Source organism: Phoxinus phoxinus (genome assembly GCF_949152265.1).
Source record: "Phoxinus phoxinus genome assembly, chromosome: 19".
Lineage (NCBI taxonomy): Eukaryota > Metazoa > Chordata > Actinopteri > Cypriniformes > Leuciscidae > Phoxinus > Phoxinus phoxinus.
Genome location: NC_136894.1, coordinates 3949423 through 3966922, shown reverse-complemented (window position 1 = coordinate 3966922; position 17500 = coordinate 3949423). Strand labels below are relative to the sequence as shown.

Sequence of the window (17500 nt, the reverse complement as noted above, 5' to 3'; positions counted from 1 at the left end):
TTCCGAACATAGCCAAAGGCACAAACACAGGTGTTTTTTTTTTTAGGTGCTATTTGCATGTTTGAGCTGAGAAACTATTCATTTTGAGCTGAGAAACATATTAACCCCCCAAAAAACACTTTATTATGAATGCAACAAAAAAAAATCAGCTCCTCAAAAATGTCTGCAGGAAATAATGCAACAGATGGTGGGTAAATTATGCATCGCTTTACATTATATATTAACGTTCACATCAAACTCTCAGCTGTGGTGTCACAGTCCTACCAAAAAATCTCATGAGGTCTAAAAAATCTCCTGTTTTTATGATATCAATCACTGGTTTCTTTATAGCAACAGGTTCTTTGTGTTTTTTCTTTTTTCTATGAAAAAATAAACTTTTTTCATAGATGCTCTTCAAAATAAATGCAACTTTTCCAGTAACAAGTTACTTTTTGCAAACAAATAGTGTTGTAGCGTGACAAAAACCCTAAATTGTGGATTTGTCATATTGCATTGTTCACGCAGAGTTAGAGATGAGTGAACCGAGGCAGAGATAAAACATGCTCTCCTAAACTCTCCTTTATCTACTTCAACAGTCAATTTAAAAAGAACAGGTTCAAAAACAATTCACCAATTTATCTGAACACTTGTTATAGAGAAATATTTATATAAATGCTGCTGCTCATCTCAAAAAAATAGGGTGTTTCTCATAAGCAGAGTGTGTGTAAGGCTAGAGACTAGCGTGGACTTTTCTCACTCAAACCACTGAAATACTTTTGAAATACTTTCTTTTAAAATGCTTTTTTAAGAGGGAAACACTACCCATAACTGCTGGTCTAGGATCAGTTTTCTCTGTAATAAAAGCACATAGGCGGAACAGATTTGGCGTTTGGGCTCTTGGTAGTGTCAAAGGTTTATATTTACAACGTGTTTTGTAGCGTTTAGCAATGTAGCCAATCAAAAACATATCTGTTGATTTCTTGAACTCAATGGCCAATCAGATGTGTTCAAGGCCCTGTTTACACCTGGTGTAAATGACCAAACATCTTCATACCAGTACCCAAGTTAGAATCCACTTTTTGGGCTTTTTTGACCAGTGCCGAGTTCTGCACGCTCACAAAACCTCTCGCTATAAGTTAACTATGACATTATGTAGGCTAAATATGAGACTCACTGTACAGTCAGTGAACTGAGATGAGCGACCGCTTTTTAGTGATTATAAAGGGAGCGCTCTTTAGCCGATATATAATCAATTCAGAATTTAAATAAACCTTTTGTTTTTCTGCATTAGGTGAAGCAATGGTTAGTCATTATTCGAATTAGCTGCCATGATAAATCACGCATACAGTATGCTTGCTTTTCTGCACAAATTATAGTGGTTTGAGAACGTAGATGCTTTAATAACATTATTATTTAATAACATTAACATTATAATTTATTAGGAGCGTTTATGCTGGGATGTGTAGATGGAAGCATATCTTGTCTTACCCTCGAGTTAGTTCACCCTCCGCCTATGATGTTTTATTGGATGAATTGAGTGTATAATAACATTTTAAAAGATTCAAGTTACCGGGATGAATCATTGTTTATGGTAATTATAGATCAAAAACACTGCTTTGATTGTAATAATACATTATTTCATCTGATAGTCATGCATTTAAAAAGATAAATAACATTCTATACGCCATGTACTAAAATGACCCAACTACTTTATCACGAGTAACTTGACCAGCAGAGCTACTTTAAATTACGAGCAGCTTGCGGAGCTACAGTTTCACTTCCCCAACGCTGGATACTATTACTTTTATAGTAGTATGGACTGGTTATTTGGAGAAGCATAGTTTCGGGTAGTAAAACCTTTCTTACAGCAAGCACAGGCCATAAAAGTGTTCATGACAGAACTGCTGGATGTCTCGCTCTGAAAACACTGGCAGATTCCTCCCTATTGCGCACATGTGGTTCATTTTAACCCCGCAAGTGTGAACTGTCAACATTTCTGTGGCTCTGGGAGCAGAGATTTCCTGACTCCAAGTCACGTCAGAGATGTAAGGAATGTGTATCATACACAACACATGCTCCCGATCACGGCCGGAGAGCCGTTCTCACCGCACTGCCCTACGGACAAGGACAAAAGTTTATACTAATGGACAAAATGCTGATCCGAGTCAGGGTTCAAGTCGAGGATATAACAACTGTTCTCCATCCTCACACCATTCCACTCATCGGGAGTCTGTGTATGCACAACGTCACACACTTTCTTTCTGTCTGTTTGATGTTTATCCAGCAGACATGATGTTTGCAGTGCTTCCTTTGCATCCAGTCAAAACATCAAACAGAGACCAGGAACCTCAAACATGACAATGCACAGACAAAAAATAATAATAATATGCCAAAATGTGACGAGCAGAAAAACACAGGTGAAAGTAAACGGCACATTGAAATGTTTCTTTAGGTTTTGATGAAACTTGAGGCCAATCAGATGAAAGAAAACACCATGTACATAAACTATCAACCACTTTTGAAGTTATGTACCTGTTTTCTGATTGGAGACGTCGCCTTTCGGCTCACATTTTGAAAGCGCACAATCTATGGAGGAAAAACAAAAATTGATGTTAGTAAAATAGCAGCTTCACACACAGATCTCATAATTATAGCTCACAGTTAGGGCTGTAAATGATTAATCGCATCCAAAATAAAAGTTTGTGTTTACATAATATATGTGTGTGTATTGTGTATATATAAATACACACACATGCATATATTTGAGAAATATTTGCATTCATATACTGCATATATATTTTTATATAATTTATATTATATATAAATATAACTATTTTATATATAAATAACAAATTTTTCTTAAATATATACATGCATGCGTGTGTATTTATATATACACAATACACACACATATATTATGTAAACACAAAGTTTTATTTTGGATGCGATTAATCGTTTTTTAGCCCTACTCACAGTTATAATTTATTTGTATGTGTAGGCCTATTATTGTAATTGTAGAAAACAATATAATAAAATAAACATTAAATAATACACATTCAAACAAGGTTTAAAAATGTAATTAAAATTTGAAAAAGTATGGTCCTTGCATCATCAGTGCTCTGGCCCTAATGAAATGTACTTACAAAATGATAACTTTACCCAATATTTGATAGTGCTGTGCATTTGTATGCTCATTAGCTTAGCAACATGCTAAAAACAAACTCTCACTTGACGTTCCACTTCCATGATAGATAAATGATGCCTTAGAAGTCAGCTGCCTATTGAATAACAGCTTATTTGTATTTTGTTTTAATTTAAATTGTCTATGCTGACATTGTCTTGCTGAAAGATCTTGTGAGGGGATTAAAAGAAACATCCCCAGCCCCCACAACCAGAGAAGAAGAACATTTGACTAACTTCACTTCTGCTTTACTTGAAGATTTGATGCAGATTAAAACCACACTCAAGCTCTGGAAACATGAAATCGCTCTTAGCATCATGCTGGCCTGCTCCAGTGACCCTAAAACATGCTGATGTTGGCATGGAGGTTAAGCTTTGAGTCTGGGCAGCAGAAACACTGACCTCTATATCATCATGCATAACCAGAAGGGAATCACGGGAGCTTCAGTTTTATAAGGATTCAAAAAGTAGCACATATTGCATGTAGTCACATGCTTACGGGCCGAAAACGGAGCATGTGCGGGCAGGATGAAAGAGTAAAGTCTCACGAGCGAAGTGTGTACTTCCCTTCATGCCAGGCTTAGTTTTCATAGCAGGACCAGCTTGAAAGTGACGTCACGCGGCTTGCAATCTGAAATGTTCTGCTGGTGTTTTGTTTTCTTCTGCGAGTTATTTTAAGTCGTGATGTGACGCAAGTAGTGACAGATCATTTCTTCCCTATTGTGATATACATCTGAGTACGGGATTATTGGTGGAAGAAATCATAGGGTGGGTGGAGACTCGGTTTTATCCATCGTTTGTAGACAGATCCGAGCTTAAGGTCAAATTTAACCCTCTGGGGTCGGCAAACGCGCCGGCGCGTTTTGCTCGTTTTTTTTTTTTACATAGCAGCAAAATAGACATCAAATACTCCGTCATTTTTGGTCATACAGACTTAAGAAATATGAAAAAATAAGCTGTTAAATGTCTACTTTTTTATGTGTCCATTTACAACAAATCCGAGCTTGAGGTCAAATTTAAAGTCACCATGACCAATTCTTGTTTTATAATGGAATGTAGCAGCATTTATTATAAATAATTTATTAAGCAAGAAACCTGCATGGATAAATCGTTTATAATAAGATAATTAAGATGCTTTTAGAAAACAGATTGAACGGATCTCCATTCTCCACTTCATTCCAACCTTAATGTAAAATATTAAAATTAGGGATGTCATAAGTCCTGGTGTCTTGCAAGATCTCTCGATTATATTGCCTAAAAGAACTTTAAAGAGCAAAAACCCTTGATGCACACATTTATGATATACGTCAACTATGTAAATTTGATAATTAAGGTCTTTTTAATGATAAGCCGCATTTCATATTCTATAATCAGAAGCTATAACTGGTCCTTTTTTAGTAAGTTCACTTCACAAGCTAACCGGTTAGCCCGAAAGCATTTGCATACCACAAGCTGATTTGCCTGCTAGCTTAACTACCACTGCTACGAAATGATAACTAAATGCTATTTTGATTATCTAGAAGATGATATATCACGTAATGCGTTTTTGAACAGTCATTACAAATGGCTACGTGACAAGCGGCTGCTTTTGAACGGTCACATTTAACATGTAATTAATGTAAACAGGTACATTTAAAAATTGGATGCGCCAAACACTAATATTATATAAATAATACTACAATCTATAGCATTAATATTTTGAATTAGCTTTCATTATACATGTTTAGGTCACATTTAAAATGGTGTCATTTTAAGTGTAAAAAAAGTTTTTTTTACACTTCCATTCAGCTATTCAGTTTTTGGTTTTGTAATTTTTGTACTTCAACTAAAATCTTTTCAATTAGTTGCTAAGGCAACATTTCTAATTTTAATTAAAGTTTTTCATCAATATTTATATTTTATTATTATTTACTAACTTTTTTTGTTTTATTTTAGTTGACAACAATGTTTCAAAACACAGGTTTCAAAATGTTTGGTTTGTGCATTAGACCTTTTTTTTAACACAGATTTAAAATATATATATATATATTTCTGGATAAATTAAATACTTGATACAGCAGTTAGATACCGGTACCTGCAAAATGCATTTTCTTTTTTCTTCTTCAACACCACCACCTTAAATCACACTGCAGTCAGGCCATGTCACGTGACAAGAACAACGTACCATAAAATAACACTGGCTGCAATTACATGCAACGTTAGACAGAGGACACATGACTTTCCCAGTACATTTCTCAACAGGTATGTTAACAATGCTCTTCCTGGAAGAGTCTGTGTTTGTGTGAAGGTCTTCGGGGTGTGCGCGCGTGTGCGCGCGTGTGTGTGTGTGTGTGTGTGAGGGAAACAGGAGACTTGCTGACAGAAACGGGTCTCTCTTTAATCACACACAGGATCTGAGGCGCAATACGCCCCTCTCTTCCTCTCAGACACACAACACACACTTCTCCAACACACACACACACACACAACAACATCTCATCTGCATCTCTCTGATGCCACAGACAGCGACGCTGCGTGACAATGAGGTGAACTAGACACAAATGTGATGATATATGAAGGCCACATACATATTATATATGTGCCTCATGCCATCATGGTACCATATCATTGCAAAGGTATTTTGATATATAATGGTATTAATATATATCATGAAATTACTGAACAATTAACATATTGGCATCTCCATGGAACACCATGGTATTGGTAAACCAATTTTTGCTGCATCACTGTTGTATATTCAGCGGCACAGAAAAATAAATTATGTTAGATTACATATAGAGATAGACAATAGTTCTTAATATAAAATATATATATATATATATATATAAACACAACATATAATCATAATAATATTCAGAACATGATTAGCTCATAAATTGTCTTCGCTGACAACACTCAAAAACATACAGCCCAGTGTAGTCTGATTCATGAACAAATTATTCTTATGAATCAGTTATTTCAAAGAATAAGTCAAAGAAAAGTGGACTGTCTATTACTGGTTTGAATCAGTCTAATGAATAACTCACTGAATCAGAGCATCTGACTCGCTGGATGTTTATATACGTGTATATATGACCTTTAGTTAAAGACAAACATTTTAATTAAAAAAAAACACAAAAACAAATAAAAAGTCAAATAAGAAAAAAAATAGTATATTTTTATTTGACTAAAATACAGTAAAACCAGGCATATTGTGAAATATTATTACAATTTAAAATAATAATCTTATTATATTTTATATTTAAATTTATATCAGTGAATTTTCAGCATCATTACTCCAGTCTTTAGTGTCACAAGATACTTCATAAATCATTCAAATATAGGCTACAAATTTGGCACTCAATAAATATTTATTTTAGCACTATCCATGTTGGAAATTACATTTAGATTTAGCCTATTTGAAATAGGAAAATTTAATAACATTTTACAAATGCCTTTACTGTCACTTTTGATCAATTTAATGCATTCTAGAATAAAATTGTTATTTCACACACAAAAATAAATAAATAAAATAAAACCACCACCATCAAGAAACTTCTGAATGGTAGTGTTGGTGAAAAAACAGACTTCTGTAAAAAAAAAAAAAAAAAAAAAACACTGATCAACTTAGCTACTTTCCAGTACTTTTGTTAGCAAAAGACAAATTCCATCTGCTACATGTTCCCCCTGTATGGTGGAACATCAAAGTGAGGTTGAATAGAGACCGGAGTCCAAATATAAACACATGGGACATAGTTGCAATGCCAAGAGCATGCCTGACACGGTTACTCACACAACTGCAACACTTAATGTGTCCCGCGCTAACACAAGACCACACAACATAGCTTTCAGTAAATCAAAACCGCTCCTCAATGCTACAGACAACTCTGTTTACGCACAAGACGTTAAACGTAAAGCGGACTCGCTGAATGGGTGATTTATCACGAGGTGGCAAAGATGAATCGTCACTTTCATTAATTCACTCACATTCGGAAAAAAAACACAGAAACTTGCCAAAAAACACACAAACATGCATAGCCCTGCACTCAAAACTAAACCGTTGAAGGCAACCGATTACAAGAACAAGTGAACTATTCCAGTCCAAATAAGGAAACATAAGCTAAGCGGACAGTGGAAAAGGCCTGGTTCAAATCCACTCCCGGGGAGAAAAATCTTTTTTACCCCAGCAAAGAACCGTTTACTCACAGGAAGAAACCACAAACTATTCAGTAGCTCACAGAAGAGTGATTTTAAGACTTGAATTTCACACAACATACGCCAGCAACAAAACAATACACACAACCGGGTTGTTGTGAGGTCACTTCTTTCCTTTTGGTGTGGACCAGGCAGGAAATGAGCTAGTGACGCAAAGAGACTCACACAATACAAAAACACACACACACACACACACACAAGGTCAGTTGTGCGTTTCTGAGCATGTCTACCACTTTAGTCAGACCCAAAAGCCCCTCGACTCACAGCCAAACATGAACAAAAGCAGCGGGCCGCTGTGATTCAAGCCCACGTGCCACTTTACCACACAAGCCCACTCATTGTGATCGGACCCTCCTCTTGCAGAGCAGCAGGCGGAGAGTCATCGATCAGACTCATCCGTGAATCATGTGCTTGAGGAAAAGCTGCATGCTTGCGATCTGCCTCATCCCTGAAATGAACAAATAACAAACTACTAACTGAGCGGTCCGGGAAGCAGTTCAGAGCCAATGCCAACACAAGAGATAGCGTTCTGATCCCTATCACACACGCCAAACGACGGATTTCCCCGTGGTGCAATTAGACTATAAGCTCAACCGCCAAATCGGAGGTGCTTTCATGTGTTGATGATTCTGCTAGGTCTGAACTCTTCGCTGGTGTTCGTCTTCAGCGCTTGCTTTATTCAAGTTACATACAAACGTGTCACTTTAACCGGGTAATTCACCACTGGCAAAATGGGCTTTTAAACAGTTCAATGTAACAACAATAGTTAAAATCATAACTTCTACTGGGCAATGATTTACAAAAATGGATGTATCATTCAACGAAACAAAGTTAATAAGCAAACAAGAAGGAACTTGCACTTTCTCTGTTGAACACAGAGCAGTGAGTCTGCTTAATTTGGTTTTAAGTACGGTTCATTGAATAAACTGCTTCGGGTCACTCAGGTTAGACCGCAAACAAAATCATACATGCAACAGCTGATGAAAGTGACCTTTATGTATGCATCTGCTGATGAGATGTTACATGAAAAACATGTCAAATGTAATGGACCATCTAAACGAAAACTAGAAGCTACCAAACTAAAAATCGTTCACAAAAAAACTAAAAACTAAAATGAGACAATCAACAAACTGTACAAATAAAACCGGTCAGCTCCTCTTTAATAGGCTGTTCGGTCACAGGCCTAATGCTGGACGAGCACGTTCTTACCCTGATTGTGCTTAAGTCAACAATGCATATGGTCATGCTAATGCGTTAACCCGTTTTCCTTTATTGGAGTGAAGTCATAAACGGCTTAAGCATTAACTTTATCAACACAGCTTGATTTTTACCCCGATTTCTCCCGGCATGTAAACGCATTAACCTGCATTCGGTCGGCTTGTTGAAGTGTGCATGTGTGGAACGCGTCCTTACTGTGGATTTAAACTGGTTATTGGTTTGCATGTAAACCGGGGCAATGGGTTATTTCAATAAGCTGATTTTTGTGAGTCATCGGTGTATTGGTGTGCAGTAAACGTGCTCATTGTGTTCTAGTTAAAATGAAAGGCATGAAGGGTTAATTCTTACCCTTAAGGGTTGATTCAGTGTAATTTCTGCACTACTATTGGCACCAAACAAAACTGCAATATTGATAAGATAATTTGGAAACAGGTTTCCCCACCCATTTCTCACAGCTCAGCCAAACAGATATTCCCACCCCAAACTCACACCCATTGGTTGAGGCAAGATTGCTGTGCGGATCTGTTCAAACAAACGTTCATGTTATTAAAGCGTTTACACTTCTCAGGAAATCAACCTATCAATGACTTGTAGGTGTCTCTGCAAACTGAGAAAGGAGAAAATGTAACCTTGAAAAAGAATAGATCACATTCAAGCAATTAAGATAGAGAGAGAAAAAAAATGAATTGAGTTTCACAAATTTTAAAGGAAGAAGCAATTAGGCGGGAGGGTTTGAAAAAAATTATGTTTTTAAAATATTTTATAATTAATTCTCAAGTCAGCATGAAACGGAAGTTGCGTTTGTCTTGTCTTCCCTTTTGTGACGTAAACAAGGAAAAGGAATTGATTGGAGGATTGTGGATGGTTGTGGTTTGCTATTGGTCGATCTGATGTGAGTGACAGGTTGCCCCGCCCTCACGCCAATAAACATCATCAGAGAAGAGAAAGATTTGCTGCAAGAGGGAAGGGGATGTTATTTTAATAGTGTGTGTGTGTGTGTGTGTGTGTGTGTGTGTGTGTGTGTGTGTGTGTGTGTGTGTGTGTGTGTGTGTGTGTGTGTGCACAGATAAATCATTTATAATACATATTGCAACATTCCAATTGATTTCATGGTGACTACGTAAAAAAGTTTTTTTTACTTTCTTAAAATAATCATCTATGGTTTTTTTAAAACAGCAGTCCATATTTTATTACCATATTTGATTATTGCTGTATAAAAAAAAGAATAATAAGTAGAGAAAGGTTAAATCCAGAGGTATGAATGAGAGAAAATAAAATACAATGTATCATTCTGGACAAAGTTACACATGTGACCAGAAACATCCGCTCAATAGCTGGACAACTACTAACAGCAATACAAGTAAACCAGCGTCTGCAAAGCAGTTAAAGAACACAGAAGCATTATTCTAATCCATATTACACAAGTGTGAGTTGATATAGTGAAGCGTGGTTGTGTTACAGGAGAGAAAGAAAAAAAAGACAACAAATAAGTGAGAAAGGCCAAGCTGTTTAAAGACTAAAACACGTAGGAATCAATCAAACAAAACCAGGACACAGACAGAGAGAGAGAGAGAGAGAGAGAGCGAGAGAGAGAGAGAGAGAGAGAGAGAGCGAGAGAGAGAGAGCGAGAGAGAGCGAGAGATCTCCCCATCCCCCTGCTCTCATTCCCTGATCTATTTTGACAGTCTCCATTACAGCTTTTCTCTCTCACTATTCTTCATCTTCCGTCTTACCTGTTCCTTGACCTTAACAGCCGTGAGGAAGGTGATCCTTCATGACATCTGAAAATCAAACCCCTACATAGATGTTGTTTTTCGGATGTCATGAAGCATCATCTTCCTCATCGCTGATCAAAAACCCAGATCAGAAATAATCAGGATTTATGATAACACTTCAGCTGACTTGTCTCTGGGTTGTTCTCAAGCGATCTCGGCTACTGGAAGTATTGGTGGGCGACTGGTCGATCATCCCGAGTAATTCTTAAGGTGCGGCCATTGTTGTTTGGCGAATTCCTGTTGTGAGAGTGAAAGAAATTTCACAGATTTCGCAATGGGTTCGTAGCTTTGCACATCCCTACTTTAAACATGTGTATAACTGAACATAGGAAATCACACTGCATTTAATGGCATTCAAAGCTCTCAAAGACAGGAACCCACCTCATGTTTAAATGATGAGCACATACTCAAGTCTATGGATTTTATGAAGGCCTTCCACATGATTCATTCATGCCTCCAATCAGGCACTCACAAACATCCCCCAAATGAGGGTTGAGCTTTGAGATCAAGTGTCTACTGTGATATTAGAGCTCATAATAGCATCGTTTTAAAACAAGCCCCAGGAGAACAGCTCTGGAAGAAGAGGAAAGACTCACCGGTATTATTATGCAGGTCAACAAATAGTCAGTCCTCTGGTCTAAACAATTGTTCCTTTTTTAGATTACAAATTAACACCGTGTTCAGCTGAACGGAGAAAGGTTGGTTTACAGTTCATCTATAAATAACCCACAGCTTCTAATGTTGCCAATCATGTTCATTTGCTCAGAAATGTCCTCACCTTGTAGCAACTTACACTTCTTAGGCCCCGTTTACACCTGGTATTAAGATGCGTTTTGATCGATTGGATTACAAGTGGACGATGCTAAATACAGTGTAAACGTGTCTAAAATGTTTTGAGCTTGTCCACTTCCAGATGTAGTCGAAAACACATTTGACCGGATTTGCTTTCGTAGTGTAAACGCTCATTTGGTCGAATGTGTTCAAACAGCCACAAAAGACCAGCAACTCTCCAGCTACTGACCTAATGCGTAAACATTATGGGAAGCGTGCTAGCCAGACGAGATTGAAAGTTTTTTGACAGGAGGAGACCCAATAAGTTTGGTTTGAAGACGAATAACGTACCAAGCACAATGTTCTCACCATTCCTGATTTCTAACACTCACAGAGCAGAAACTAAAGCTGATGCTCTCTGTATGTTTCTCTGTCGTCTTCAGGCGTGTTCATATGTAAGTTGTGTGAACTTATTTTGACAATTGTATCGAAAGATCTGGAAAAAAAACCCCGCCCTCGAAGAAATCAGGACAGAAGCGTTTGAAAGTGGACAAAAGAGACACCGGGTGTAAACAGGAAAGTGTCTCCCTAGTCTACTTGTGATCTGATCGACCAAAACGCATCTTAATACCAGGTGTAAACAGGGCCTTACAGTGCGTTCACACCGCCGCCGGCGAGAGCGGTGAGATTCGGGGACGCTCTGACGTAGATTTTATAATGCAAGATTTTTTTTACTTTATTTAAAGGAGTCGCAAAAATTTACTTTACTGACTGATTTGCATAAACAACTGTTTTGCGTGATATGGCGCTAAAGTTATCATGCAATTCCCGCTTTTTTCTAGAAAATATATAACGTTAATGCCCATCAGCAACTCACCAGAAACACCAACAATTTCAGAAACCTTGTTCCATGCGTCGTTCTTTTACATGAAAGTTTACATGATTGTGTTCTCTGGTATCCTCTCAGGCGGAGGACTTCTACATTCCGATTGGTTGCCGTCGAACCGCGTCATAGCTTATTACCATAAAGTTGACTTGGTTTCAACTCTTCTCGCCGTCCAAGAAGCGCCGCGCCGCCCCCGCCGGAGCTCGCCGCCGGCTTCCGGCCACTTTGACGCTCCCGCCGCCGGCGGTGTGAACGCACAGTTAGAAAAATGCATCAACAAGTTTGCATGATCCACCACTTAATGAATCACTAGTATTATGTGGCGAATCATGTGTATATATATATATATATATATATATATATATATATATATATATATAGCCTATGTGCCTGGACGATTAATCGATTAATGGGCTAATTAGCTCCAGTTGGAAAAACTGATTTTTCAACCACATACTCAATGGGGGGTGGGTCATGCATGCAAGCTTAGCAACCGGTATTGGGATTAATAGGAATGCTAAAGAATAGCTTTCTTCAGGTATTTCAAACCTCCTTGGAGAGAACGCACCTTAAATGGCAGGCTGAGAGCGAGAGCGATGGATGGAGCACAACGTTCCCTGACCCCCATCTCTAAGGAGCTGTGAGGAGATACATTGAGTACACAATCTTCTCAAATTAAGTATCAAATCAGAGGCAAGAACATCACAACAAGATGAGAAGGAGATCGTTCCGTGATAGGATCCGTAACGCCAACCTAGCTCAGCTGCAAACAAGGGAATGTGTAGCCTGTGTGGAGTAAAGAGAATGGGCAGAGATGGGATGAGAGAAAATGAGAGCCCAGACACTGGGATGAATCCTCAGGATCGTGACGCTGACTGACTGAGGAACTAGGACAACGTGACGAAAGCAAAAAACCCCTTACAGAGGACCCAAAGTGATGCAGATGTGCTAAGCTCTCCAAGCACTGATGAACCACCAAATCTACAAGCATTGACCCTGATTCTGTGATGTTTCTCCATCAAATAACAAGACTTCACAAATGAAGCTTGTGGGTTTGGACGGTTTTTAACACTGAAGCAGTGCCACATAAAACTCCATGTAATCACCTAAATTGCATCTTAAGTCAGACAAATTGAGCAGGATATTTGGATTATGTCTTCTGTAAGTTTCTAGCTATATTTAAACATGTATACTAAATGCAAATCCAAGATACTTGCATCTGCATCTGTTGACTTTATCTGAAATTCTGGTGTCGATCTCCAGTTTCAACAGCTCTAATAAGTAATAATTATTGTGGGTAACACTTAAGTTTAGGATACAATTCTCACTTTTAAATAGTTGCTTATTAGCACACATATTACTAGGATATTGGATGTTTATTAGTACTTATGAAGCACATATTAATGCTATAAATATAAATAATAATAATATTCTGCATGACCTAAACTTAACTACCTTACTAACTATTAATAAGCAGTAATTATGAGTTTGAGGCAAAAGTCATAATTAAGATAGTTAATAATGAGAATTGGACTCTAATCTGCATCTGCAAAGGGTCAATTACACATTTATTCTCTGTGCTTATGTCAATGTTCAAGGCATGTCAACTGTCCGACTTCTTGACACTTGGGTAGATTTCCTTTAGCATTTCACTACATGTATAATTTTATCTCGTCATCTACCGTTATATTTAGTGTTTCGACATAACCACCACATTAAAAGCCTGTGCTTTATGATTTTTTGCAACTGCATTTGAAATAATTTACTGTAAAATCATCAGGTACATCAGCGAGCGAGTCGATTCTCGCCGAAGAACATTGAGTGTCCACCATTGAAAAGTGGAGGGTGTGGTTAAGTAATCACTGTCGTGAGGTCAATTAATATTCACGTCGCCATGGATAAAGAGATGAAGAGTAAAGACAAATTTCAAAACAAGGAAAGGATATGGATCATTCTGGGGATGGATGGCATCAACTCAGGCCTCCAAGTGTTTAATGTCTAAGATGGTTCAGGCAATGCAATGCCCATACGTATTGCAATGAAAGAACTGGGCCGTGTGTCAGGGGGCTTTTTGAACAGAAATAGGATTCAGGTGTGCTTTTTGAGGGACCGGTTAATACACAAACATGTCTTCGCCACAGTTGTTTTCAAAAAGGGAAGTTGGACTTCTACACTATTGTATTGAAACAACAATGCTTTCCTTTTGTACATGATTCCTGACGCTTACAGGGAAAGAGGGAAAGATACAGTGAAAGGTCGCAGCAGACATGTGCTCTCATATCAATGGCCAAACAGCTGTAATGAAACCCATGGCATGATATAACTACTTATTACACTGCTCTGTGAAATAGCCTACTTCATTCTGATTGGTCAATCGGTATGTTATTCCCCGATAACAACCAGTGAAAACTGATAACACAGCACAGGCTCATCCGGGTAACTGAAGTCAGCGCTATACGCTTGGAATGTTTTTTCTTCGTGGAGGTTTTGTGTTTGGTGAGCTAATAAAATATTAAAACTCAAATCAAAATTTTGTGTACAATCATTTCATTATGTCATCCGGTATCGTGGACTCGCTCTTTCTTTTTCATACAAACGCAGCTGCTGCCATTTTTCGATGATTGTTTTTGTTTTGTAGCCTACACTGTAATTAATTTTTAAGATAACAAACAAGTAATATTTAAAAAATGTTTCATCTTAAATCAATATCTCTTATCCCCATAATTATTTATGTGTCAAAATCAAGTCAATGTTTCATGTCTAATTATTTACTTATGTGGCAAGTAGCTGTGTAATAAGCGGGATAAGATGCATCCGGCCAGGATAATGTACGATACAAGGACTTGAAACTATCGATACACTACCATTAGAAAATGAATAACAATATATTGATTGCATTGATTTCCTGGGACAACTAAATATTACACAGTTTAGTATTTTTAAAAATAATGACAGAATGCAGTAACTGACCAATCAGAATGGCTGATTATACTCCATTACTCCAGTGTCACATGATCCTTCAGAAATCAATCTAATATGCTGATTTGCTGCTCAAGAGACATTTTTCACTATTATTATCAATGTTGAAAACAGCTGTGCTGAATATTTTTGTGGAAACCAACCATGATACATTTGTGAGACTCTATGATGAATAGAAACTATTCAAATCTTTTATAACATTAAATATAAGAATAATTATATTCATAAAGAACAGTGTCCATGTTTTAATACCATGCTAACTGTAGTTTCTGTAATCTTAGCCCAAAATACCACCAATTCTATATATTTTTATGACTGTGGTGGCTCATACCAACTACTAACTAGTCTGGACTGCTATTTAAAAGCCTTGCCTTATAATACTATTTATTCATCGTGTTACAATTCGTATACATATTATGTGTATGTTAAATTAAGTGGGTCGATACCTGTGTGTAAGTTAACCATTTGAGAAATAAATTAGCTTGTTTCAAATTCCTAAAAATTTGGGTCACGGCTTAATGACCATGGGAAAATGTGGGTCTACTGCACAGAACTACTAATGTTAACTAAACAAACCTTATTATAAAGCTTTACCAACAGAACTAATGTCAATATTCGACTCCTTCAGCAATAACACAAATACCTGCACAGTTTCTCTATTAGACATATTTTACCCCTCACCCTCATTTTGGCCCTTATTCTGTTTTCTTTTGCTTCTCGTCTGCCCTCTCTTCCACTAACTATGTCCCTCATTTTCTGTCAGGATGATCCAGCATCGGCCTGGGTGATTTACTGTCGGAAGCTGTCTTGCCGTCTCTCTCTCTCTACAGTTGAATAAGTAGGATCTTCTTGCGCTGTGCCAGGAGACAGAGGGGGCAGCGAGTGCACCATTCCTAACCCAGCGAATGTAGGTCAATACGACCTTTCCCTACCACACATGGAGACAGAGAGAAGAGCCGAACAAGAAACTGAAAAAAAGATGACAGGGAGAGAGAATAGATGGCCGTGACACAACAGAGACATAGAAGGAGAAAAGGAGAAAGAGAAAGAAAGAGAGAGCCTATAGGGAGAACGGGCTGAACGCAGGGACGATCCAGCTGGGGTGGTAACAGTCAACGACAGAAAATGTAACTCCTCAATGCTAACCACATGACGTCTGAGTGTCAGAAAAATTCATCTAACGCTACAGAGAGAAAAAAAGAGCCACTGCCAGGCCTCCAAAAACTACCAGGGGGCCTATTAGCCAAGGACAAAGGCCCCATCAAAATCAACAGAAGAGCAATTTAGCACACAATGCGAAGTTCAAAAAAAAAGTTAATCAGGAAAGAGAAAGAACATAAAACTATGACTTTAACAATAAGAGGGAATATTCTATGAACAAAAGACAGGGATTTTAAAAGGGTTTTCACAGTGATGTGTAGTATAACCATTTTTGGTTCGCCAAGTAAACAGTTCTGACTCTTTTATTTCCTTAGAGTGAACATTTCAAAATAATCTAAAGAAACTTTCTTCCACTATAAAGAAACTTTTGTGCAATGGAAAGATTCCATGAATGTTAAAGGTTCTCCGTGGAACCAGATGCCAATAAAGAACCTTTATTTTTAAGAGTGAAGGACATTAAAGGTGACATCTGACGTGGCTTTTTTATTTTTACATTAAAATGACTTCTTTAAACCCAGTTTAATATAGGGCAACTATGATTTCCTCAATGCAGAAAACAAAGACGGAGTCACAGAATACAGTTATAAAAATGGAATTTACATTATAATGTGGAATGTCACAGAATTCTGCAAGTTTTGGATGACTAAAAATAATAAATATATATTTCCTATTAATATGCTGTGGCCACTATAAGACACTAGGTGGTCAAGAAATCTGCATAAGAACATTTTCATGAACAAATTGTGATTTATCCAATCATTTTCATACTAATATTTATTCTACATTTAAGATGTTTAGTGTATATTTCTTCATGACTTTCAAATAAATGAGTCTAGAATGTTTTTGTTTTTTTGTATTTGATAAGCAACACTTAAGACCAACAAAAAGCCACTGATGAAGTCAATAGAAAGTGTGGCAGAACTTTTCAGAACCATATAAATATATATATATATAACTTCAGATGTGAACGAGTGAAAATTGTGAAGATCTGCTTAGACACAATCTGCTTTAAAATAATTTCCAGCAGCCATTACTCCAGTCTTCAGTGTCACATGATCCTTCAAAAATCATTTTAACATGCTGATTTGGTGCTTATGACATTTCTTATTACTATCAATGATGAACACATCATTATTGCTGTATCAGACAGCAGACAAGAAGATTCATTTCTATGGCATGCAGACGGATGATAAACACCGGGTCAAGGTGTTTAGTGAGTACAGAGGTGAGGAGGTGGAGTTATAGACAGAGTCTACGAGCTGATGCATGTTCAAACATGGTGGTACACAGATATGTGCAAAAACTAAATAATACAGGACTAACTTACATAGGCAAACACAACACACATATCAAGAGG

General features: G+C 37.4%; 1 protein-coding gene across 4 annotated transcripts in view; it reads right to left on the bottom strand.

Annotated features, from left to right (window-relative positions):
* Positions 1–17500, bottom strand: part of trioa (trio Rho guanine nucleotide exchange factor a) — a 111242-nt gene that overhangs the window by 91729 nt on the left and 2013 nt on the right. For all 4 annotated transcript variants that reach the window (XM_079590768.1, XM_079590773.1, XM_079590772.1 and 1 more), the window contains exon 2: positions 2512–2565. In XM_079590768.1, coding sequence (XP_079446894.1) covers positions 2512–2565 — 54 coding nt within the window. The remainder of the gene's footprint in view (positions 1–2511; positions 2566–17500) is intronic.